We start from the raw sequence: 25764 nt of genomic DNA on the forward strand, positions 1-25764 counted from the left end.
TGGGCCGAATGGCCTCCTTCTGCACTGTAAATTCAATGATCTCCATTCTCCTGCCTTCTCCCCATAACCCCTGATCCCCTTATTAATCAAGAACCTATCTATCTCTGTCTTCAAGACACTCAGTGATTTGGCCTCCACAGCCTTCTATGGCAAAGAGTTCCACAGATTCACCACCCTCTGGCTGAAGAAATTCCTTATCCATTTTTTAAAGGATCATCCCTTTAGTCTGAGATTGTGTCCTCTGGTTCTAGTTTTTCCTACTGGTGGAAACATCCTCTCCATGTCCACACTATCCAGGCCTCGCAGTATCCTGTAAGTTTCAATGAGATTCCCTCCTTGTCCTTCTAAACTCCAACGAGTACAGAGCCAGAGTTCTCAACTGCTCCTCATATGACAAGCTCTTCATTCCAGGGACATTCTTGTGAACCTCCTCTGGATCTTTTCCAAGGCCACCACATCCTACCTTAAGATACGGAGCCCAAAACTGCTCACAATACTCCAAATGGGGTCTGACCAGAGCCTTGTACAGCCTCGGACGTACATCCCTGCTCTTGTATTCCAGCCCTCTTGACATGAATGCTAACATTGCATTTGCCTTCTTAACTGCCGACTGAACCTGCACGTTAACCTTAAGAGAATCTTGAACTAGGACTCCTGAGTCCCTTTGTGCCTCGGATTTCCGAAGCCTTTTCCCATTCCTCCTTCCAAAGTTCATAACCTCACATCTTCCATTTCTTTGCCCACTCTCCTAGCCTGTCCAAATCCTTCTGCGGCCCGCCTGCTTCCTCAATACTACCTGTCCCTCTACAGATCTTTGTATCATCTGCAAACTTAGCAACAGTGCCTTCAGTTCCTTCTTCCAGCTCATTAATGTATATTGTGAGAAGCTGTGGTCCCAGCACCGACCCCTGAGGCACACCACTAGTCACCGGCTGCCATCCTGAAAAAGACCCCTTTATCCCCACTCTCTGTCTTCTGCCAGTCAGCCAATCCTCTATCCATCCCAGTATCCATCCCCCAACACCATGGGCTCTTATTTAGCAACCTGTACAGCACCCTGTCAAAGGCCTTCTGGAAATCAAAATAGATTACATTCACTGGTTCGCCTTTGTCGCTGCCTCCTCAAAGAACTCTAACAGATTTGTCAGGCATGAGTTCCCCTTGAAGAAGCCTTGCTGACTCAGTCCTATTTCACCATGCACGTCCAAATACTCCGCAATCTTATCTTTAATAATGGACTAAAATCTTACCAAAAACCAAAGTCAGGCTAACCGGCCTATAATTCTCCATCTTCTACCTCCCTCCCTTCTTAAACAGGGGTGTAAATTAGCCATTTTCCAGTCCTCTGGGACTCTCCAGTGCAGTGATTCCAGAACAATTACCACCAATGCCTCCGCAATTCCGTCGGCTAACCCCTTCACCTGAGCTATTTACTCACATGAGCCATCACAGCCTAACTCCAATCTCTCACCTGGATTCACCGAAAGCCAATCAGGTGGAGGTAACCTGACCAATTTTTCCCTTCCCAGATGGAAAGGTGCTGAGGCGAATTGCTTCATCCGTCCCACTGGGTTGACTGATCATAGATCATAGAATTTACAGTGCAGAAGGAGGCCATTTGGCCCATCGATTCTGCACCGGCTCTTGGAAAGAGTACCCTACCCAACCCAAGGTCCTCACCCCCACCCTATCCCCATAACCCAGTAACCTCACCCAACACCAAGGGCAATTTTGGACACTAAGGGCAATTTATCATGGCCAATTCACCTAACCTGCACATCTTTGGACTGTGGGAGCACCCGAAGGAAACCCACGCAGACACGGGGAAAATGTGCAGACTCCGCACAGACAGTGACCCAAGCCGGAATCGAACCCGGGTCCCTGGAGCTGTGAAGCCACCTCAGCGGGGACTACATGATTAACCTTTCTGGTCATTCATTCTAAGCAACACAGGAACAGGAGACCATTCAGCCCCTCGAGTCTATTCCACCATTCAGTTAGATCATGGCTGTTCTGTAGCTCCTCCATTGGCCCACCTTAGCCCCACAACCCTTAAAGTCCTCAAAACTAGTCTCAGTTGTGAATTTTCAATTGACTTCCAGCCTCAATTTTTTGAGCAAGAGACACTTCTAGATTTCCGCTCCTCGTTGTGTTCTGTCTTTACCCCTGAATAATCTTGGTCTAATTTTAAGATTCGCCCTTGATCTGGACTCCCCTTCCAGAAGAGAGTACAAGAACAAAGAAAAGTATAGCACAGGAACAGGCCCTTCGGCCCTCCAAGCCTGTGCCGACCATGCTGCCCGACTAAACTACAATCTTCTACACTTCCTGGGTCCGTATCCCTCTATTCCCATCCTATTCATGTATTTGTCAAGATGCCCCTTAAACGTCACTATCGTCCCTGCTTCCACCACCTCCTCCGGCAGCGAGTTTCAGGCACCCACTACTAAGGTAGACAAAGATTTCTGTCTACCTTATCAAATCCTTTAATTATCCTAAATACCTAGATTCAATCACCCCATAATTTTCTACATTCAAGGTCATAGTTGCTGTGCACCTCAACTCCATTTATTTTTTAAAAATAAATTCAGAGTAGCCAATTATTTTTTCCAATTAAGGGGCAATTTAGTGTGGCCAATCCACCTAACTTGCAAATCTCTGGGTTATGGGGGTGAAACCCACACAGACACGGGGAGAATGTGCAAACTCCACACGGACAGTGAGCCAGGGCCGGGATTCAAAACCGGGTCCTCAGTGCCATAGGCAGCAATGCAACCACTGTGCCACCGTGCTGCCCTCCAACTCCATTTATTCACCTTTAATCCAATTCTTGTGGACTTCAGTCTTTCCTAAGCAGTCAGGAGAGGGCTGTCCCCAATTGTCCATATTAGGGCAGCACAGTAGCACAATGGATAGCACTGTGGCTTCACAGCGTCAGGGTTCCTGGTTCGATTCCTGGCTTGGGTCAGTCTGTGCGGAGTCTGCACGTTCTCCCCGTGTCTGCGCGAGTTTCCTCCGGGTGCTCCGGTTTCCTCCCACAGTCCAAAGATGTGCAGGTTAGGTGGATTGGCTATGCTAAATTGCCCTTAGTAACCAGAAAGGTTAGGAGGGGTTATTGGGATAGGGTGGAAGTGAGGGCTTAAGTGAGTCAGTGCAGACTCGATGGGCCGAATGGCCTCCTACACTGTATGTCCTATGTATTGTGAGGCATGAGGGAGCATCAAGGCACAGAATGGTGAAACTGATGGAGTTAAGGCTGAGGAAACGGCAATCATAGAAACATAGCAAATAGGAGCAGTAGGAGGCCATTCGGCCCTTCGAGCCACCTCCCTCCTTTCATTAAGATCATGGCTGATCATCCAACTCAATAGCCCGATCCTGCCTTCCCCCTCATATCGTTTGATCCCCTTCTCCCAAAGTGCTATGTTTAACTGCGTTTTGAAAATGTACAGCGGGCTTCTCCTTCCCGTCAGCTGGCCAATGGGATTTCCCATTGTGGACAGGCCCCGCTGGCGGGGAATCCCCGGGCGTGACAACGGAGAATCCCAGCAGCGGATTTTCAACAATTTTCTGTAACAAATTCCACAGGCCGACCCCTCTCTGGGTGAAGAAATTTCTCCTCATCTCGGTCCTAAATGGTCTACCCCGAATCCTCAGACTGTGACTCCTGCGGCATGGTGGCAAAGTGGTTAGCACTGCTGTCTCATAGCACCAGAGACCCCGGTTCAATTCCAGCCTTGGGTGACTGTGTGGAGTTTGCACGTTCTCCCCCAGCTTTCGTGGGTTTCCCCCAGGTGCTCCGGCCCCCCCAGTCCATAGATGTGCAGGTTAGGTAGATTGGGCACACTAAATTGGGACCCAACCTGCCTCTGCATCACTGCACTCGCTGACCTCTCTTCATTTTCCTGCTGCACCTTTTCAGGAAAGTTCACATCCGCCTGTCTGAAATGGGCAACAGCGACTTAGTCATTAATAGGAAAACCTGCCGATCTCAGCCTGGAGAGTTCAAATCTACGCCTTTGTGTAGACGTGCTTCCTGACATCTCCTCCCCTCCTCCCCCCCCCCCCCCCCCCCCCCCCCCCCCCCCCCGGAATATATTAACGTATTTCTATATTTAAGGGAAAGTCAGTGCAATCTGAATTCATAAACTTCAGTGAGAACATAATTTAACTCTTTTAAATCCGCTCAGTAGCTGAAATGAGCATCTTCTTTTACTTCCTGGCCGCAAACCACTGTCTGGGCCAGAACCCTAAGTTGCAGTGTCAGAGCAGGAGTCCTTCAGATGTAAGTCACCTCTTTTTAAAAATTCATCATGTGAGAGGCCTAGCATTTACTGCCCATCCCTAATTGCTGTTGGGAGTGGCTTGCTAGGCCATTTTGGGGGGTATTTAAGAGGCAACCACATTACTGTGGGTCTGGTGTCACTTGTAGGCCAGGACGAGTAAGGACGGAAGATTTCCTTCCCTGAAGGGCATCAGTGAATCAGTTTTCACAATATAAAATAAAAACAGAAAATGCTAGATAAATTCAGGTCTGGCAGTGTCTGTGGAGCAGGAAACAGAGTTAATGTTTTACGTCTAACTTACCCGGAATTAATATGAAATGTTTACTCTGGTTACGGTGCAGAAGGAGGCCATTCAATCCGTCGTGCCTGCCCCGCCTCTCCAAATGGGCGTACTGTTTCCAATGCATATTGTTTCCATTCAAATAATAATCTAATGCCCTGTTCAATGCCTCCACCACACTTCCAGGCAATGAATTCCAGACCCCAGCCACTCAGTGTGAAAACGTTACATCTGCTTCTTTATACATCACTTATGGGCCAGGGTTTAGAGAACCCCAAAGTGTATCATGGAGTTCACCGGACCCATAACTTTGAATTGATTTTCGTTATGGGGAGCACAAGGGCCCACTCTACAGGTGTGATGCAACAGAGATCTAAAGTCCTTTTAAAACAAGACAATGTTTATTCTATGAATCCATTTAACATTTTATAAACACACAGTAAACATCTTAGCAACTATCAACTGATACTTCCCCCAAAGAATACAGTACTCTACAAGTAACCCTTAATCTTTCCTAGCAACATCCATAAGACAAATACTCTCTTTAACAAAGACACCAGGTTTAAATTATCTACTGAGAGCAGTTATCATTTTTAAAAGAGCAAGTGATCTGAAGACATTCTTTTCATAGAGATCAAAATTACACCTTGTTTGGCTGGATGCAGCTCCAACTCTGAAAACGAAACCAAACACACACTATAGCTGCCAGCTCAAAAACGAAAGTAAAAACAGTCAGCCCAGCTCCACCCACACTCTGACATCACTGCAGTTATTTGATAAACACCCATTTCTTAAAGGTACTCTCACATGACACACGTTAAATCTCTCGTTCTGGATCCTTTTCGGAGGGGGAACATTTTCTCCCTATCTACTCTGTCCAGTTCCCTCAGGATTTTGAACATCTCTATTGCCTCTTAATTGGAGAAAAAATAATTGGGTACTCTAAATTTAAAAAGAAAATAAAAAAATTTGAGAGGCGGTGTCCGGTGCCCAGGAAAACAGCAGCCTCAACATTTGACCAGGTAACGAGCTGGAACAGAGCTCCATTTGTCATTCCTTTAGTGCTGGGATCAAAGAATCAACTTTAATTCAGTACACATTTAGACCCAATTATAGATATAGTTAGCTTGACAGTAAGGCAGCAGACTGCGACCAGAGATTACACCAAACAAGAACGTTTAAAAACAAATCACTTTTATTTCCTTCTTTTTAACCAAATGCAGGTAGGACAGGTCAGTTTCCTGGTTGACTCCAACGCCAGGCTTAGGACCAGTCAGCGGTAGCGCCGCCCCATTCTGGAGCCTGTGCAGTGGGAGCAGCAGACCAGTCTTCAGCAGCCGGCTGGGCACTCCAGTCCTCTGTTAGAAGAAGCAGAGGGAAAAGCATTAGAGAAATCCTGCAGCTCTCTGAAGACCCTCAGCCACCAGGAGGAGAGCGCCAATGCTGGACGCGGTAGTGCTGACACGATGAGTCAAGCATTCCAACATGAGCACCCTCTCACGGATTTACCAGCGAGAGGGATCAAGAGGTTGGAAGTTTATTCCATAAGCATTTCAGAAGTTTTGGGAGGGGGGGGGGAATATTTTATCGAGGCATTTAAAGCATTTCAGAATTAACACTACACTCCATTTCTATACCCCACCAGATGCTTCAGGGGCGGTAGACGGGCAGCACGGTAGCACAAGTGGATAGCACTGTGGCTGCACAGTGCCAGGGTCCCAGGTTCGATTCCCCGCTGGGTCACCGTCTGTGCGGCGTCTGCACGCTCTCCCAGTTCCTGCGTGGGTTTCCTCCGGGTGCTCCGGTTTCCTCCCACAGTCCAAAGATGTGCAAGTTAGGTGGATTGGCTGTGACAAAATTGCCCTTAGCGACCAAAAAGGTTAGGAGGGGTTATTGGGTTACGGGGATAGGGTGGAAGTCGGGGCTTAAGTGGGTCGGTGCAGACTCAATGGACCGAATGGCCTCCTTCTGCACCGTATGTTCTAAACCTAAACTGTATAACCCTCTTCACTGGACTATCCTCGGTTACAGCAACCTGCACGGGTCCGTCTCCGGCAGCCAAATCTGGTCCCGGTAGAGACGCTGAACCAGTTTTATTTTGCGATCCACGAGCGACAATGAATTCCGCCGTTTGTGATACAGCGCAATACCTCACCCCCACCTGGATCTGAAAATAATTCCTGCTAGGTGGTCAATTGGTGAGCCGGAAGCGGGATGCTCATTACCACGGATTAATGCTTCGGGAAGTCAGTTATCATTTTCCAACAATAATGCTTACTTAGAAATAAAAATCAAAACCCTTCTGGTAATCACAGGCCATGGACAGATATCGAGGGGGAGATTGGGCTGGGAGGTCTGTTGAATGTTGCAGTGAGTGGAACCAGAAGGAAATGTTAACCAAAAGGGCGAGAGGACACTGAAAAAACACAAACTCTTTAAAGGTCACCCCACACAATCCCCCATCGCTAACCACAACCGTTCAGAAGACACTGCTGATCTCCAAACTCACTTGTAGCTGGTTCAGGGGTGAATGTCGCTGGCTTCGCGTACGGACTTGCTGCCTCCAGCGTCTCGGCCAGATTTTTAACAGCAGCAGCTGCAAACTGCTGGATGGGCACAGACGGGACCTGCACCCCCTCAGACCAGTCGGTAACCTCAGGCTGGACGAACTCTGCGACGGGAGCGGTCCATTCTCCCTGGTATTCCTCCTTACCGGCAGCCTTCTCTGCGGCAGCCTGTTCCTCCTTCTCGATCTGCAACAGGATGGGTTTAAAATAATAAAATTAGAGGACAAGCGACAGGCGCAAGGCGTTCGTCAATCCAACTGCAAGATGGCTACAGCTCGGAGGATGTTAACTCCGCTGGGCGCCGGAGTGGTGCATGGATAGATTTGGGGCTCCCAAACTTCTCCACTCACGGCAGTGGAGCTGACCGCAGTCTTATCTGAACACAGACAACCAATGTTGTGTCCAGCTGACAGATAGTTGAGCAGACACACATGCACGCACTGCTACACCGTGTCCAATAGCCCAGAAGCTTTGCGGGGACTTCAAACACAAAGGCCATCGGCCACAATGATTTACCTGGGAGAAAATAAAGACATTTCCACAGGTGGGGGAGCGGGGGGGCCTACTGCTGCTCGCTACATGCAATGTTGAAAAAAAAAAACCACAGGACCAACCCTGATATTCTCCCAAAGAAATGATTCCAGCAAGCCTCAATTCCAAAATGAAAAAATTAAAACCGTGACACAAAGATCCCCGGAAACAAGAAAATGCCACAATGGGAAGCTCACCGGGACGCATGGGCAGCTCGGCTAAAACTTTCAATAGCAAAGCCAATTGGCCATTTGTCAAACGCACCTCATCGGGATCCCGGTAGAAGTACAGATCGGGCATCACCTCCCATGGATGTTCACGGCTAATGGTGCCACGCATACGCAGAACCTCGCGGGCAAGCATCCACCACATGAGACCAATGGAGTGAGCGCCCTAACAGAAAAGACAAACAGTTACGCCCATCAGCTCCCATCCTTTACAGCTGCAGGGAAAGATTGAAATCCTCACACGATTCTGGAGTCTTCAGAACTGGCCGCAAAGACTGTAAAAACCTAACACATCATCCGCGGTTAGTTTAGAGTCAGAGTTTTACAGAGAAAGAGGCTCTTTGGCCCATCGTATCTGCACCACCATCAAGCTCCTATTTGTCCTAATCCCATTTTCCACCACTTGGTCCGTATACTATGACATTTCAAATGCTCATCTAAATACTTCTTAAACGTTGCGAGTGTTCCCGCCTCTTCCACCCTTTCAGGCAGCGACTTCCAGATTCCCACCACCCTCTGGGTGAAAAGGTTTTTCATCAAATCCCCTCAATCTCCTTTTCCTTGCCGTAAATATATACCCCCTGGTTATTGACCCCCAAGGGGGAATGTTCCTTCCTATCTACCCCACCCATACACCTCAATCAGCTGCCCCCTCTGCTCAAAGGAAAACAAACCCCAGCCTAACCAGCCTCTCTTCATAGCTGAAACGTTCCAGCCGAGGAAGCATCCTGGTGAATCTCAAGTCCAATCACTTCCTTCCTATAGTGTGGAGAATTGTACTGAACACAAGTACTCGAACTGTGGCCTAACAAATGTTTTATACAGCTCCATCATAACCTCCTTGCTGTTATAACCGCGGCTAATAATGGCAAGTATCCCATATGCCTTCTTAAGCACCTTATCTGCCTGTCCTGCTGCCTTCAGGGATCTATGGACGAGCACCCAAAGGTCCCTCTGTACACCTTGGACTCCTACCGCTCATTTTGTATTCCCTTGTCTTGTTAATCCTCCCAAAGTACATCACCTCACTTTGAAGTTAAATTCCACATTTGACCATGTTTCTGCCGGCACTGCTCTCTCTAACAGCAGCTCACTGGGTATGGCCTGCTCGTCACGAGAAGGGTGGACATGGTCATCCGAGTACCAATGATACCAGAAGACAGCAACTCACAGTGGCCAGTACCACCCCACAGCCATCAGAGGGCAACGGTGAGAGCCACCTCTGTACCCTCACATCACACAGAAATTATATACAACCGTAGCTTGCCTCAAAACACACGGCAGACATGAAGTACAGTGGGTTCCTCTTTAACCTCCACTCTTCAACCCCCAGTTAGATTTTCTAGCACAATAACTCTCTTTGGTCTCTTCTAAAAGATAAAACTCAAATTATTAAAAAAAAAGTTTAGTTTGAAATATCCAATTGAAACAAATGAGGACATCCATTTATTTATTCTAGCAGTTCAGAGCAGTCCAGGCATCCCAGGCCTGGTACTGAGCCTGTAAGTATTACATTGGCAATGTAGCAGGGATTACTACCAGACCTTACTCATGGAGCCAGAGGCTTGAGCAGTGTTAGAGATTCCTGCGGAATAATGTCGCACATTTCCTACTCTCAGAGTTCATCGGCCACACACCAGCCTCAGCTCCAAGTTCTAGCAATGTGCACTTGTGAATTGCACGCCCACCACTACCAAGAAACTGGGGTTTAACCTGATTTCTGACCCCCCCCCCAGCAAAATTCTGCACCCTTTAATAGTCCCCCGATGTGGCATCTTTTTTAAAAAAAAATTTTTATAAATAACTTTTATTAAGGTTTTCATAAAATATCAATAACAAAATGAAAAATAAACCCAACAGGGTTAAGTACAAAACACGGTCTAGAAAAGCAACCCTCCCTACCCCCTGTACATAAATAATAAATTAACATTAATACCCCGACTTAACACAACTTAACACCCCCCTGGACCCTCCAGTGTAAATAACAGAAACAGAAGTAAAGTTAACCCCCCCCCCCCCAAGTTGCTGCTGCCATTGACCAATGTCTACCCCGATGTGGCATCTTGACAAAAAAAGCTGCCTGGAAGTCCATATACACAACATCCACTGCCTTTCCCCACCCACCACACATTTCACGTCCTCAAAGGATATGCCAGACACGATTTGCCTTTCTGAAACCTGCTTCCAATTTCTTCACAACTAGATATTTTAGAAAATTCACAATTTAATCAATGTTCTCAGCCACTGATATTAAGTAGTTCTCAATTACCCTGTTCCCGGCTGAAACAAGATATTTAGACTGGCAACACCCCCAGCTCTTCAATCTCGCTTTCAGCTCAATTGCGCTCCCATTTGTTACCGCCCCGATCTCATTTTGAACCAATTCAGGATTTTCCTGGTCCCGAAATCTCACACTGGAAACAAGCACTTGACAAGCCTGGAGCAACACCCTCTGCAGAATGCTGGACCCTCCTGTGTATCCCTTCACTCTCCATCCCGGCCACTCGATCCACTGTTTTGAGTTAATTGGATGAACAAGGAAAGCGGGCGGTTCTAACACACGCCCAAGAACAGGAAACAGTCTGTTTAGAGGAGCTTTTATTATCAGGAGAGGGAAAAAAAAGCAGAAACTTCTGAATGAAGTTATTATTGCAGCAATTAAACGACAATGGATGAATTCACGGTAATAATCAGCTGTACCTTGTTGTTGCATGGGACTGCGATATCCACATAACGCAGGGGAGAGTCCGTGTTGCACATGGCAATAGTGGGGATGTTAACATACGATGCTTCAGTTAAGGGCTGATGATCCTGTCGAGGGTCCGTCACCACCAACAGACGGGGCTCCCTGAAAGCAGCCTGGATCTGATTGGTGAACGTACCTGGGGTGAATCTTCCGGCAATAGGAGTGGCACCAGTGGCAGCAGCGAACTTCAGGGCAGCACGCTGAGAGAAGGAAGAGGCAGCCATTGTAAAGAAACATTGGAAGAACTTGCTGCTAACCCGACCGAGTCCACACACAGCTTTGCTATAGTTGAGCACCTCCCAGAACAAGCAACATACATGTGCAGCTCCCCACATCGCTTCAACATATCGTAGAGTGCAGAAGGAGGCCATTCGGCCCATCGATCCTGCACCAACCCTCCGAAAGAGCACCCTACTTACGCCCACTGCCCCATCCTACCACCGGAACCTACACATCGTTGGACCATGGTTGGAAACCGGAGCACCTGGAGGAAACCCACGCAGGCACGGGGAGAAAGCTCCACACAGACAGTCAACCGAGGTCGGATTGAACCCACGTCCCTGGCGCTGTGAGGCAGCAGTGTTAACCAGTGTCACCATGCTGCCCCACCCACAACACACCCCTCTGCAGGGGGTTCAAATCAAGGCAAATCTCTCACATCCCTTTTTAGTATTAATCTCCCTCTTACAGGTTTCCATTATCAGCATCTAAAGGTTAAGCAGCACTTGGCAGTAATATCGAAGCACCAGCATTAATTAAAATCAGAGTTGACCACGGGCGGCATGTGGCGCAGTGGTTAGCACTGGGACTACGGCGCTGAGGACCCGGGTTCGAATCCCGGCCCTGGGTCACTGTCCATGTGGAGTTTGCACATTCTCCCCGTGTTTGCGTGGGTTTCACCCCCACAACCCAAAGATGTGCAGATTAGGTGGATTGGCCACGCTAAATTGCCTCTTAATTCGAAAAAAAATAATTGGGTACTAAACTTATATTTTTTTTAAATTTAAATCAGTCTAGTTTGAGATTAACTGTGACAAGAATTACTATCAAACCCCACTCATCGAGTCACACAGACCCTTGTGGTGTTAGCGAAAAACTGCCAGATTTACTGTAGCACATTTCCGACACTTGAGAGATCACCGGCCAAGACATTGGGCCAAATCCCCAGGTTTTAACAATGTGCATGTCTACAAGATACAGCACGGCACAACAGTGACCAGCGGCTGGTCATTGCTCTGGCACACACCTGCCCAAACGGTCTAGACGAGATGACGCAAACGTCAGCTGGGTTCTCGATAGAGACAATGGCCCGGGCGGCAAGCAGCAATTTCTCCCAAGTCTTCTTCAGGTTGATGATATAGATACCTGTTTGAGTGCAAAGAATAAAATTACAAACATATAAAGTGGCAAATTGGAATTAATCCAAGGATTTAGCACCCGGCGTTGACATAACCCCCTCTCCATCCCTCAGCCGGACCCGATTCAGTGCCCCAGAACCTCAAATTGGAACTGGATACGGAGGAAAGATTTGTGGGGCAACAGGGAAAAGGACACAAGCATCGCATTCAAACAGCCCAGCCCAACACAGACAATGAGCCAAATGGCCCCCTGCCCTGCAAGATTCTATGGAAATGTCAGATACCCTATAGGCAGCTTGGGTTTTTAAAATCACACCTCTAACGTAGTGAAGTGCCTCAATATACCTCAGCAAGCCTCAGCAAAGAGTGAACCCACACATGGAGTTATTACGATAAGTGGCCACAGAAATAGACGTTAAGTAGAGATGTAGAGGGGTTCAGGGAGAGGATTTCACAGATCTTACAGGCTTACCTTCCCAGGGACTGTAAGAGCGCAGAGTTTGATTTCACAACTGATTGGTTGTAAATACTTTGGCACATTGAGGAATGCGATGAACATTATAACAATGCAAATTCGTCCACCCTTTCCACCTAACAGCCCAGAGCTGGGGTTTCCCGACCTTCATAGGTCGGGAGGAAAATGCTCCATCACCACCAGCCACTGAGGCTGGAGACAGCTTGTGAACCAATCTTAACTAGCCAAACAGATTCCATTATACAGGACAGTGTAATATGGCGAGTGTGAGGATTATCATTGAGCACCTCAAACTCCAGCCACATAACAAGTTTGGAGAGCGTAACCATTCACCCCCTTCCTAAGCCGAATCCACCCACTAGGTTAATGCACAAAATCCTGAGCGTTCCCTGGCAAGGACATACTACATATCATGTGTCTTTTGTAGCAGGAACTACTATCAAACCCCACTCATTAAGTCAGACACTCTAGTGGTGTTAGCGAAACACCTGCCATTTTGCTGTAGCACATCTCCGACACCCGGAGTTCACTGGCCAGGAACTGACCTCAGAACCGAGTTTTAAGAATGTGCAGAAAAAATATACAATTGCCCCCGTGTCCTTCTCCAGGACCTGAATCCTCCTCCTGGGACTGGTGCACACTTCCTCAACACACACAACTTTGACATAATATGAACATGGTCTGTGAGGTAACAACGCAGTTGTTTCTCAGCACACTACACCGCACCAATCAAATACACTTCATGAAATAAATCTGGTCTCAGCAATGACGACCATGAAATTGGATCGTCATAAAAACCCACCCGGTTCACCAATATCTATTAGGGAAGGAAATGGATTCTTATAGAATCCCTACAGTGCAAGCCATTCAGTCTGCACCAACCTTCGAAAGAGCACCTCACCTAGGCCCACTTCCCACCCTAAGCTGCACATCTTTGGACACCAAGGGACAATTTAGCATGGCCAATCCAGCTAACCAGCACGTCTATGGAAATGTCTCATCCTTAACCAGTCTGGCCTACATCTGCCTCACTGCTCTCAATATGGCCTGGCAAGAAGCTCCATTGACACCGAAGGGCAATAACCTGGGTCTCGTCAACAGCACCCGCAGGGGCTGGTTTAGTACAGGGCTAAAGAGCTGGTTTTTAAAGCAGACCAAGGCCGGCCAGCAGCTCGGTTCAATTCCCGTACCAGCCTCCCCGAACAGGCGCCGGAATGTGGCGACGAGGGGCTTTTCACAGTAACTTCATTTGAAGCCCATTTGTGACAATAAGCGATTTTCATTTCATCCCATGGATGAATAATTTTTATAAAGCAAAGGGATCGGAAGAGCGGCACTGTGGCGCAGCGGTTAGCACTGCTGCCTCACGGTACCGAGTTCGATCCTGGCCCCGGACCACTGTCCATGTGGAGTTTGCGCATTCTCCCACAACCCAAAGATGTGCAGGGTAGGTGGATTGGAAGTGCCCTCAAGAGTACAAATGGTAAATGAAGCCAGGTGTCAGAAATGGAATTTAGATATCAAGACATATCACCGTGCTTCATAGGAATGTAACCAGATAAAATAAATACATCACAGCAGGTGGCCTAAAAGTTTAGGGTACATTTTAAGGAGAGCCAGAGGTGATGTCAGAGCTATGGTATAGAATTGGACACAGGCATCAGGTGCTTGAACAGGAAAGTTCTTCTTTCCCAGTGACATTCCTTAACTTACAGCTCAAATATTAAAGAAGCCACAACACATGTCCTGGAGGAGCTCTTATCACAGACGCATCCAATCGGGTTTTTCTGGTGCCTTCAGAATTTGTCTGGATTTTAAATCCACATAAGTAACCTCCCCAGGTGTACTTTAAGCTCTCTCTCCCCCCCCCCTTATAGATTCAGTAGCCAGGTGCCTACCATCACTTTTCCTCTTGTAGACATATTGCTCCATCTGGAAGTCCAGGTTGGTGCTGCCCAGGTGGGTAGAAGCAGCAAGGAATTTGAGGACATCCTCCTCCTTCATCTGCAGCACATCGAGACCTCCGGACATTGTGAATGTTTCCCGTTATAAGCAACGATGGGCAACCTGAGGGGCGAAAGTCTGACGCGTTAAACAGCCCAGAACATGGACACACAAACCTACCACACACACGTTACAAGTTTCAGAACTTCTCATCTTGAGCTCCTGATGAAACGTCTCTGACCAGAAAGGTTTGATGCTTTCTCACTCAATTGATGCTGCCAAAAATATGCATACCCATTTTCACTTGCCCCAGTTCGATCCCGGCACCGGTTTACTATCCGTGTGGAGTTTGCACATTCGTCCTGTGTTTATGTGGGTTACGCCCCCACAACCCAAAGATGTGCAGGGTAGGTGGATTGGCCACGCTAAATTGCCCTTTAATTGGGGGGAAAAAAAAAGACAAGGCACTGTTGATGTTAACCTCTACAGCCTCAGGAACTGGAACCTTGACTGTAAACCACTCGCTGTCACGACTTGAACATAGGAATTAGGAGCCAGAAGTGGCATTTCAGCCCTTCAAGCCTGCTCCGCCATTCAATCAGATCAGGTAGATCTCTTCCTGGTCTCAAATCCACCTCCCGACCTGTTCCCCATGTCCTTTCAAAACATTAAAAAAATTAGAAATATATGTTTTTTAAATAATTTTAAGAATATAATAATCTTTGTCACAAGTAGGCTTACATTAACACCGCAATGAAGTTACTGTGAAAATCCCCTAGTCGCCACATTCCGGCGCCTGTTCTGGTACACGGAGGGAGAATTCAGATTGTCCAAATGACCTAACAGCACGTCTTTCAGGACATGGCAGAAAATTGGAGCACCCGGAGGAAACCCACGCATACACGGGGAGAACGTGCAGACTCTACACAAGCAGTGACCCAATTCACCACCCTATGAGTAGTTCCTCCGGATCTCAGTTTTTAATCTACTGCCTCTCAACCTATATCCGTGACCTCTCGTTCTAGATTGCCCAACATTTGGTCTACGTTTACTTTAGCAATCCCTCTTAGTACTATTTTTAAAAATAAATTTAGAGTACCCAATTATTTTTTTCCAATTAAGGGGCAATTTAGCGTGGCCAATCCACCTATCCTGCACATCTTTGGGTTGTGGGAGTGAAACCCACGCAGACATGGGGTGAATGTGCAAACTCCACACGGACAGTGAAATTAAATGAATATCGCTTGTCACAAGTAGGCTTCAAATGAAGTTACTGTGAAAAGCCCCTAGTCACCACGTTCCGGCATCTGTTCGGGGAGGCTGGTACAGGAACCAGTGACCTAGGTTCGGGATTTGAACCCGGGTCCTCAGTGTGGTAGTCCCAGTGCTAACCACTGCACCACCGTGCTGCCCCTCTCTTAGTATTTTATACACCTCAATCAGCTCCCCTCTCATCCTAAACGCCAGCGGGTGCAAGCCCAAACGGTTCATTATGTCAACCCCTTAACGCCCGAGGACTCAATCTGGTGAATCTGCGGGAAATATAATCGGCCTTTCCTTCGCCATCGCCAGGTCAAAATCCCAGAGCCGCCCCGCTAACAGCACAGTGGGTGCACCTACACCACCGGGATTGAAATGAAATGAAAATCGCTTATTGTCACAAGTAGGCTTCAAATGAAGTTACTGTGAAAAGCCCCTAGTCGCCACATTCCGGCGCCTGTTCGGGGAGGCTGGTACGGGAATCGAACCGTGCTGCTGGCCTGCTTTCAAAGCCAGCGATTTAGCCCTGTGATTGCAGCGGCTCACCCACCTCCTTCGGGACGGGCGGCGGACACCAACCCACGCGCCGGCCGCTGTGGCTCCAGACTGTCTCCCCCCCCCCTCCCCCTACTGACTTGTGACCTGGGAGTAATTGACCTCAGGACCACCTGTCACGTGATGTCCCCCTTCCCCTTTCATGTGGTGTTGGACCCTGTGGCAACCACCCCCCCCCCCCCCCCCCAACATCCCGCGGGGGCCGGGGGGGTGCCCCAGCCCTGGGACGTCAGGAAAACCATCCACGTGTTAATGGCCGCTCGGCACCCGAGGCCCAAAGCCTGAGGCCTAACCGGCCCCGAGTGAAGCGCTTCAATGTCTCCCCCCACCAAAAAAAAAACTCGCCCTTTCCAAACACACTGTGAGAGGCCGTTACGCGGAGGCCCGGTGCGTGCAGCGGGTTATATTGGACCCGCCGCCTCCTCACTCACTCACTCAATACAACGCCGTGTGGAAGCTCGGTGGCAAAGAGGCCGCGCGGCAGGAAGTGACGCCCTTTTATAGGCAGCGCGCCGGCCGCTCACTTCCGGCGCCGTTGCCGGAGGCGACGAGGATTCGCGCGTGCGCGAGGCACCTGACTTTAGGCCCCCCCCCCCACCCCCAGGCGGCCGGCAGCGCCCCCCGCCGGACAGGAGGAGGAGACACGCTGCAGCCTGAGGCCCGCCCCATGGGCCTGGCCTCACACTCACTCCACCTGGGGGAGGTAGTCACAGAGGAGCCCATTCGGCCCGCCCTGTCTGTGCTGGCCCCCTCTGAAGGAGCAATTCCTACAATACCACAGCATCCCCCCAGACCTGCAATTGTTTTCTTTTTAAATCATAAGAACTAGGAGCAGGAGTCGGCCACCTGGCCCCTCGAGCCTGCTCCGCCATTCAATGAGATCATGGCTGATCTTTTGTGGACTCAGCTCCACTTTCCGGCCCGAACACCATAACCCTTAATCCCTTTATTCTTCAAAAAACTATCTATCTTTATCTTAAAAACATTTAATGAAGGAGCCTCTACTGCTTCACTGGGCAAGGAATTCCATAGATTCACAACCCTTTGGGTGAAGAAGTTCCTCTTTAGATAAAAATCCAATTCCCTCTTGAATGTCCATTGAACATAGGACCTCGGTGCCATAAGGCAGCAATGCCAACCACTGTGCCACCGTGCTGCCCCCCCAGAGAGCTATGATAATAATCTTTTATTAGTGTCACAAGTAGGCTTACATTAACACTGCAATTAAGGTACTGTGAATATCCCCTTAACGCAGAGCCAAAATCCCGGGGGTCACTTAAGATGGAGTTGGATGAATAAGATGTGCAGAATAGCCTTCCTTGGGCAGCACGGTGGTGCAGTGGTTAGCACTGCTGTCTCACGGCGCTGAGGTCCTAAGTTCGATCCCGGCTCTGGGTCACTGTCCGTGTGGAGTTTGCACATTCTCCCCGTGTTTGCGTGGGTTTCGCTCACACAACCCAAAGACGTGAAGGATAGGTGGATTGGCTACGCTAAATTACCCCTTAATTGGAAAAAATTAATTGGGGACTCTAAATTTATTTTTAAAAATAGTCTTCCTCGACTGTGCTTAGCATTGTGACATTTCAACTCACTCTGGGAAGCTGAGCAATCAAACATTATAAGACAACAGCCTATCACTCTGTTAAACAAACCGATGTTCTTGTGACTGTCTACTCTATCTATTCCCCTGATCATCTTATAAACCTCTATCAAGTCGCCCCTCATCCTTCTCCGCTCTAATGAGAAAAGGCCTAGCACCCTCAACCTTTCCTCGTAAGACCTACTCTCCATTCCAGGCAACATCCTGGTAAATCTTCTTTGCACCTTTTCCAGAGCTTCCACATCCTTCCTAAAATGAGGCGACCAGAACTGTACACAGTACTCCAAATGTGGCCTTACCAAAGTTTTGTACAGCTGCATCATCACCTCACGGCTCTTAAATTCAATCCCTCTGTTAATCCTGTAGGATGTGGGTGGTGAGGGATACCACCGGTGTCCCCACTGACTATACCTGCGGGAAGTGCACCCAACTTCAGCTCCTCAAAGACCGTGTTAGGGAACTGGAGCTGAAGCTGGATGAACTTTGGATCATCCGGGAGGCAGAGGGGGTGATTGAGAAGAGTTACAGGGAGGTAATCACACCCAAGGTACAGGACAAGAATAGCTGGGTTACAGTCAGGGGGAAAAAAACAAACAGGCAGACAGTGCAGGGATCCCTCGTGGCCGTTCCCCTTCAAAACAAGTATACCGTTTTGGATGCTGTTGGGGGGGATGACCTACCGGGGGAAGGCCCTAGCGGTCAGGTCTCTGGCACGGAGTCTGGCTCTGGGGCTCAGAAGGGAAGGGGGGAGAATAGAAAAGCAATAGTTGTAGGAGATTCAATGGTTAGGGGAATAGATAGGAGATTCTGTGGTCGCGAGCGAGACTCCCGGAAGGTATGTTGCCTCCCGGGTGCCAGGGCCAGGGATGTCTCGGATCGTGTCTTCAGGATCCTTAAGGGGGAGGGGGAGCAGCCAGAAGTCGTGGTGCACATTGGTACCAACGACATAGGTAGGAAAAGGGGTGTGGAGGTAATAAACATGTTTAGGGAGTTAGGCTGGAAGTTGAAAGCCAGGACAGACAGAGTTGTCATCTCTGGTTTGTTGCCGGTGCCACGTGATAGCGAGGCTAGGAATAGGGAGAGAGTGCAGTTGAACACGTGGCTGCAGGAATGGTGTAGGAGGGAGGGCTTCAGGTATTTGGATAATTGGAGCGCATTCTGGGGAAGGTGGGACCTGTACAAGCAGGACGGGTTGCATCTGAACCAGAGGGGCACCAATATCCTGGGAGGAAGGTTTGCTAGTACTCTTCGGGAGGGTTTAAACTAATTTGGCAGGGGAATGGGAACCGGATTTGTAGTCCAGCAACTAAGGTAGCCGATATTCAGGAAGCCAAAGCATGTAATGAGGCAGTGGGGAAGGGAACACTGACAAAGGAGAGTATTTGCAGGCACGGAGATGGGTTGAAGTGTGTATACTTCAACGCAAGAAGCATCAGGAATAAGGTGGGTGAACTTAAGGCATGGATCGGTACTTGGGACTACGATGTGGTGGCCATCACGGAAACTTGGATAGAAGAGGGGCAGAAATGGTTGTTGGAGGTCCCTGGTTATAGATGTTTCAATAAGATTAGGGAGGGTGGTAAAAGAGGTGGGGGGGGTGGCATTATTAATTAGAGATAGTATAACAGCTGCAGAAAGGCAGTTCGAGGAGTATCACCCTATTGAGGTAGTATGGGTTGAAGTCAGAAATAGGAAAGGAGCAGTCACCTTGTTAGGAGTTTTCTATAGGCCCCCCAATAGTAACAGAGATGTGGAGGAACAGATTGGGAAACAGATTTTGGAAAGGTGCAGAAGTCATAGGGTAGTAGTCATGGGCGACTTTAACTTCCCAAATATTGAGTGGAAACTCTTTAGATCAAATAGTTTGGATGGGGTGGTGTTTGTGCAGTGTGTCCAGGAAGCTTTTCTAACACAGTATGTAGATTGTCCGACCAGAGGAGGGGCAATATTGGATTTAGTACTGGGTAATGAACCAGGGCAAGTGATAGATTTGTTAGTGGGGGAGCATTTTGGAGATAGTGACCACAATTCTGTGACTTTCACTTTAGTAATGGAGACGGATAGGTACGTGCAACAGGGCAAGGTTTACAATTGGGGGAAGGGTAAATACGATGTTGTCAGACAAGAATTGAAGTGCATAAGTTGGGAACATAGGCTGGCAGGGAAGGACACAAGTGAAATGTGGAACTTGTTCAAGGAACAGGTGCTACGTGTCCTTGATATGTATGTCCCTGTCAGGCCGGGAAGAGATGGTCGAGTGAGGGAACCATGGTTGACAAGAGAGGTTGGATGTCTTGTTAAGAGGAAAAAGGTGACTTATGTAAGGCTGAGGAAACAAGGTTCAGACAGGGCATTGGAGGGATACAAGATAGCCAGGAGGGAACTGAAGAAAGGGATTAGGAGAGCTAAGAGAGGGCATGAACAATCTTTGGCGGGTAGGATCAAGGAAAACCCCAAGGCCTTTTACACATATGTGAGAAATATGAGAATGACTAGAGCGAGGGTTGGCCCGATCAAGGACAGTAGCGGGAGATTGTGTCTTGAGTCTGAAGAGATAGGAGAGGTCTTGAATGAGTATTTTTCTTCTGTATTTACAAATGAGAGGGGCGATATTGTTGGAGAGGGCAGTGTGAAACAGATTGGTAAGCTCGAGGAAATACTTGTCAGGAAGGAAGATGTGTTGGGCATTTTGAAAAACTTGAGGATAGACAAGTCCCCCGGGCCTGACGGGATATATCCAAGGATTCTATGGGAAGCAAGAGATGAAATTGCAGAGCCGTTGGCAATGATCTTTTCGTCCTCACTGTCAACAGGGGTGGTACCAGGGGATTGGAGAGTGGCGAATGTCGTGCCCCTGTTCAAAAAAGGAACGAGGGATAACCCTGGGAATTACAGGCCAGTTAGTCTTACTTCGGTGGTAGGCAAAGTAATGGAAAGGGTACTGAAGGATAGGATTTCTGAGCATCTGGAAAGACACTGCTTGATTAGGGATAGTCAGCACGGATTTGTGAGGGGTAGGTCTTGCCTTAGAAATCTTATTGAATTCTTTGAGGAGGTGACCAAGCATGTGGATGAAGGTAAAGCAGTGGATGTAGTGTACATGGATTTTAGTAAGGCATTTGATAAAGTTCCCCATGGTAGGCTTATGCAGAAAGTAAGGAAGCATGGGATAGTGGGAAATTTGGCCAGTTGGATAACGAACTGGCTAACCGATAGAAGTCAGAGAGTGGTGGTGGATGGCAAATATTCAGCCTGGATCCCAGTTACCAGTGGCGTACCGCAGGGATCAGTTCTGGGTCCTCTGCTGTTTGTGATTTTCATTAATGACTTGGATGAGGGAGTTGAAGGGTGGGTCAGTAAATTTGCAGACGATACGAAGATTGGTGGAGTTGTGGATAGTAAGGAGGGCTGTTGTCGGCTGCAAAGAGACATAGATAGGATGCAGAGCTGGGCTGAGAAGTGGCAGGTGGAGTTTAGCCCTGAAAAGTGTGAGGTTGTCCATTTTGGAAGGACAAATATGAATGCGGAATATAGGGTTAACGTTAGAGTTCTTGGCAATGTGGAGGAGCAGAGAGATCTTGGGGTCTATGTTCATACATCTTTGAAAGTTGCCATTCAAGTGGATAGAGCTGTGAAGAAGGCCTATGGTGTGCTCGCGTTCATTAACAGAGGGATTGAATTTAAGAGCCGTGAGGTGATGATGCAGCTGTACAAAACTTTGGTAAGGCCACATTTGGAGTACTGTGTACAGTTCTGTCGCCTCATTTTAGGAAGGATGTGGAAGCTCTGGAAAAGGTGCAAAGAAGATTTACCAGGATGTTGCCTGGAATGGAGAGTAGGTCTTACGAGGAAAGGTTGAGGGTGCTAGGCCTTTTCTCATTAGAGCGGAGAAGGATGAGGGGCGACTTGATAGAGGTTTATAAGATGATCAGGGGAATAGATAAGAGTAGACAGTCAGAGACTTTTTCCCCGGGTGGAACACACCATTACAAGGGGACATAAATTTAAGGTGAAAGGTGGAAGATATAGGAGGGATATCAGAGGTAGGTTCTTTACCCAGAGAGTAGTGGGGGCATGGAATGCACTGCCTGTGGAAGTAGTTGAGTCGGAAATATTAGGGACCTTCAAGCAGCTATTGGATAGGTACATGGATGACGGTAAAATGATATAGTGTAGATTTATTTGTTCTTAAGGGCAGCACGGTAGCATTGTGGATAGCACAATTGCTTCACAGCTCCATGGTCCCAGGTTCGATTCCGGCTTGGGTCATTGTCTGTGCGGAGTCTGCACGTCCTCCCCGTGTCTGCGTGGGTTTCCTCCGGGTGCTCCGGTTTCCTCCCACAGTCCAAAGATGTGCGGGTTAGGTGAATTGGCCAATGATAAATTGCCCTTAATGTCCAAATTGCCCTTGGTGTTGGGTGGAGGTGTTGAGTTTGGGTATGGTGCTCTTTCCAAGAGCCGGTGCAGACTCAAAGGGCCGAATGGCCTCCTTCTGCACTGTAAATTCAATGATAATCTATGATTAATCTAGGACAAAGGTTCGGCACAACATCGTGGGCCGAAGGGCCTGTTCTGTGCTGTATTTTCTATGTTCTATGTGCTATGAAGGTACCGTGAACCTTTGGGTTGTGAGGGACATTGAAAATCCTTCAGATATTGGAAACTGCTCTGCTGAATGAGTGCCTTTCTACTTTTAATTATTTTGGGATTAATTGAATTACTGATGGGAGTTAACTTTTAAATTTTCCACTCTATTTGTGAATTCCTTCCATATTCTAATTAATCTAGCGCAGTGGATGACTGGCGGAACTCCACTGGCGTTTTAAGTCGGAACTTAGGAACACGATTAGGTCATTCAGCCCCTCAAACTTGTCCTGCCTTCCAGTTGGACCATGGCTTATTTTTAACCTTAATTCCAAATACCTGCCTCTTCTCTCCACCCCCTGAAACCTGTATCTAACAAAATTTAGCAATCGCAGTCTTAGGTATTAAAATGGTGACCGATACTCCAGTGCAGTACTAGGGGGGTGCTGTACCACCTTTCAGATGAGATACAACACCGAGACCCCTCGGGTGGTGTAAAAGACTGGTAACCCCATTTCAAAGAAGTGTGGGAGATTGGTCATTGACGATATTTTTAAAAAAATGAATTTAGAGTTTTTTCCAATTTAGGGGCAATTTAGCGTGGCCAATCCACCTACCCTGCACATCTTTGGGTTGTGGGGGTGAGACCCACGCAGACACACGGGGGGGGGGGGGGTGGAATGTGCAAACTCCACACAGACAGTGACCCGGAGCTGGGATCGAAGCTGGAACCTCAGGCTATCGTCGCTTTGCCGTCCCTTGGAATCTTGCTGTGCACAAATCGGCTGCTAAGGGATCGCCAAGGGAAACACAGGGCAAGCAGGAAGAGGGAACCGGAAGGGACAAAGGTTTAGAGCGCATGTGGAAGCGACCACAACAGCGGGACCAAACCGCGCTCGGCGGACGCCCCCCCATTATGGTTTAGTACCAGGAGACAAGGATGGCCCGGGGGGGGGGGGGGAGAAACTGGACAATGGTGGCTGCCAATCACCGGGGGCTCACAAACAGGGGCCCCCTCACCTGTGCAAAGGCTCTATCTCAAGGGGACACGACGAGCGACCTGCCCCAAAGACATGCATGCGTCTCCCTTTGGTATTGGTTTTGTCTTTGCTCTGCTGTTCTTCATATTGATATTGGTGCACTCTGTTAGAAATTAAATTTCTTGGCAGCACGGTGGTGGAGCGGTTAGCACTGCTGCCTCACGGCGTCAAGGTCCCAGGTTCGATCCCGGCTCTGGGTCACTGTCCGTGTGGAGTTTGCACATTCTCCCTGCGTGGGTTTCGCCCCCACAACCCAAAGATGTGCTGGTTAGGTGGATTGGCCACAGTAAATTGCCCCTTAATTGGAAAAAATGAATTGGGTACTCTAAATTTACATAATTTAATTCTCTTCAATAAAAATATATACTTTTTTAAAATCTACCTGTGAACTTTGTAAGTATATTTCATTATTACAATGAGCGATTTTAGCAATGCTGCCTCACGGCGCCGAAGACCCGGGTTCGATCCTGGCCCCAGGTCACTGTCCATGTGGCGTTTGCATGTTCTCCCCGTGTCGGCGTGGATCTCACCCCTGTAATAATATACATAACCAGTCATGTATATAGTGATAGAGAAAACCTCTGACCATCAGGTGGCAGTAGAGAACAACCAAGTTACCTCAGCGAGTTGATAGAAGATCTTTGTAGTCAATAGTCACAATTTGCCGTAGCTGGTAATTAATTTATTATAGTTCGTCGATTTTGGTAGTATCCTTATAGTTATCTTAACCACGCAATTGTTAAATAATAAAACTTTAGTCTAAACTAGACGTTGTTTAGTGCATTTATTCCAACTAGCCAAGCAGCAGAACGTAACAACCCCACAACCCAAAGATGTGCAGGTTAGGTGGATTGGCCACGCCAAATTGCCCCTTAATTGGGAAAAAAAAAGAGAATGGGGTGCTCTAAAATTTTTTTAATAGAATGAGCGATTTAAAGATGCGCTCCGAATTCTTTAACCACGCTCATTCCTAGAATGAGAAGAGACTGTTCCAAGGTTATAAATGTGGTTATTTTACACGCCCAAGGTCCTGTGCCTGTGCGTCGGGATCAGTTGATAGCCTAATCGACCAGCCACACTTGTGATGGGCATCAGCTGCTTTTGCACCACTGAGTGCTCAGAGTCCTTGCACAGAAGCAGAAAGCTGCCTCTCACTCGGAAGCAGACAGCACATCTGTTTGGGAGGTTCCCATTCTTGATAACGGACATGTGGATTATCATAGAATTTACAGTGCAGAAGGAGGCCATTTGGCCCATCGAGTCTGCACCGGCTCTTGGAAAGAGCACCCTACCCAAGGTCAACACCTCCACCCTTTCCCCATAACCCAGTAACCCCACCCAACACTAAGGGCAATTTTGGACACTAAGGGCAATTTATCAGGGCCAATCCACCTAACCTGCACATCTTTGGACTGTGGGAGGAAACCGGAGCACCCGGAGGAAACCCACGCACACACGGGATGTGCAGACTCCGCACAGACAGTGACCCAAGCCGGGAATCGAAGCTGGGACCCTGGAGCTGTGAAGCAATTGTGCTATCCACAATGCTACCGTGCTGCCATTAGGAGTAGGCCTCTCGGTCCTTCGAGCCTGTCCCACCATTCAATAAGATCGTGGTTGATCTGATTGTAACCTCAACCCCACATCCCTGCCCATCCCCCAAAAAACCTTTCACCCCCCCACCCCCCCCGCCGGTTAATCAAAATCTATCCAGCCCTGCCTTAAAAATATTCGAAGATTCTGCTTCCACTGCCTATTGAGAAAGTTCCAGAGACTCTCAATCCTCTGAGAGAAGAAATTTCTCATCACCTCCGTCTTAAATGAGCAACCCCTTATTTTTTTTAAAATAAATTTTAGAGTAACCAATTATTTTTTCTCCAATTAAGGGGCAATTTTTAGCGTGGCCAATCCACCTACCCTGCACATCTTTGGGTTGTGGGGGCGAAACCCACGCAGACACAGGGAGAATGTGCAAACTCCACATGGACAGTGACCCAGGGCCGGGGTTCGAACCCGGGTCCTCAGTGCCGCAGTCCCTGTGCTAACCACTGCGCAACCCCTTAATTTTAAACAGTGACCCCCAACTCTATATTCTCTGACAAGAGGAAATATCCACTCCACATACCCCTCAGCTTGAACAAGTGGACGGCACGTTGGCACAGTGGTTATCACTGCTGAGTCGCATTGCCAAGGACCCGGGTTCGATTCCAGCCTTGGGTGTCCGACTGTGTGGAGTTTGCACGTTCTCCCCGTGTCTGCGTGGGTTTCCTCCGGGTGCTCTGGTTTCCTCTCACAGTCCAAGGGTGTGCAG

At 48.3% G+C, this 25764-nt stretch overlaps 1 protein-coding gene and 3 non-coding genes across 5 annotated transcripts; all 4 read right to left on the reverse strand.

Moving 5' to 3' along the window:
- Positions 1-5743: 5743 nt before the first annotated feature.
- Positions 5744-16772, reverse strand: rpsa (ribosomal protein SA). 2 transcript variants are annotated; one of them, XM_072492051.1, is made up of 7 exons: positions 16665-16772; positions 14369-14537; positions 11884-12002; positions 10592-10837; positions 7929-8057; positions 7076-7319; positions 5744-5924 (listed from the first exon to the last, which is right to left on the reverse strand). In XM_072492051.1, the coding sequence occupies exons 2-7, from the start codon at positions 14499-14501 to the stop codon at positions 5830-5832; spliced, it is 966 nt and encodes a 321-aa protein (XP_072348152.1). In that variant the 5' UTR covers positions 14502-14537; positions 16665-16772; the 3' UTR covers positions 5744-5829. The 2 variants fall into 2 exon arrangements, with proteins under 2 accessions (XP_072348152.1, XP_072348153.1); XM_072492052.1 differs by lacking the exon at positions 16665-16772 and adding an exon at positions 14709-14823.
- Positions 9410-9561, reverse strand: LOC140404167 (small nucleolar RNA SNORA62/SNORA6 family). The gene has a single exon (XR_011938467.1). It is a non-coding gene; the product is annotated as a small nucleolar RNA SNORA62/SNORA6 family (small nucleolar RNA).
- On the reverse strand, positions 11664-11823 carry LOC140404166 (small nucleolar RNA SNORA62/SNORA6 family). The gene has a single exon (XR_011938466.1). It is a non-coding gene; the product is annotated as a small nucleolar RNA SNORA62/SNORA6 family (small nucleolar RNA).
- On the reverse strand, positions 12890-13044 carry LOC140404165 (small nucleolar RNA SNORA62/SNORA6 family). The gene has a single exon (XR_011938465.1). It is a non-coding gene; the product is annotated as a small nucleolar RNA SNORA62/SNORA6 family (small nucleolar RNA).
- Positions 16773-25764: the final 8992 nt, after the last annotated feature.

The sequence above is a fragment of the Scyliorhinus torazame genome, chromosome 29, assembly GCF_047496885.1.
Source record: "Scyliorhinus torazame isolate Kashiwa2021f chromosome 29, sScyTor2.1, whole genome shotgun sequence".
NCBI lineage: Eukaryota > Metazoa > Chordata > Chondrichthyes > Carcharhiniformes > Scyliorhinidae > Scyliorhinus > Scyliorhinus torazame.

What these genes read in the sequence shown, in the direction of transcription:
- rpsa (XM_072492051.1), bottom strand. Translation starts at nt 14,501, where the DNA reads ATGTCCGGAGGTCTCGATGTGCTGCAGATGAAGGAGGAGGATGTCCTC. An exon ending in CGTCTAGACCGTTTGGGCAG is followed by an intron (nt 10,838 to 11,883) that starts GTGTGTGCCAGA and finishes TCCTTCTCTCAG; the next exon opens with CGTGCTGCCCTGAAGTTCGC. An exon ending in TCTACCGGGATCCCGATGAG is followed by an intron (nt 7,320 to 7,928) that starts GTGCGTTTGACA and finishes ATCCTGTTGCAG; the next exon opens with ATCGAGAAGGAGGAACAGGC.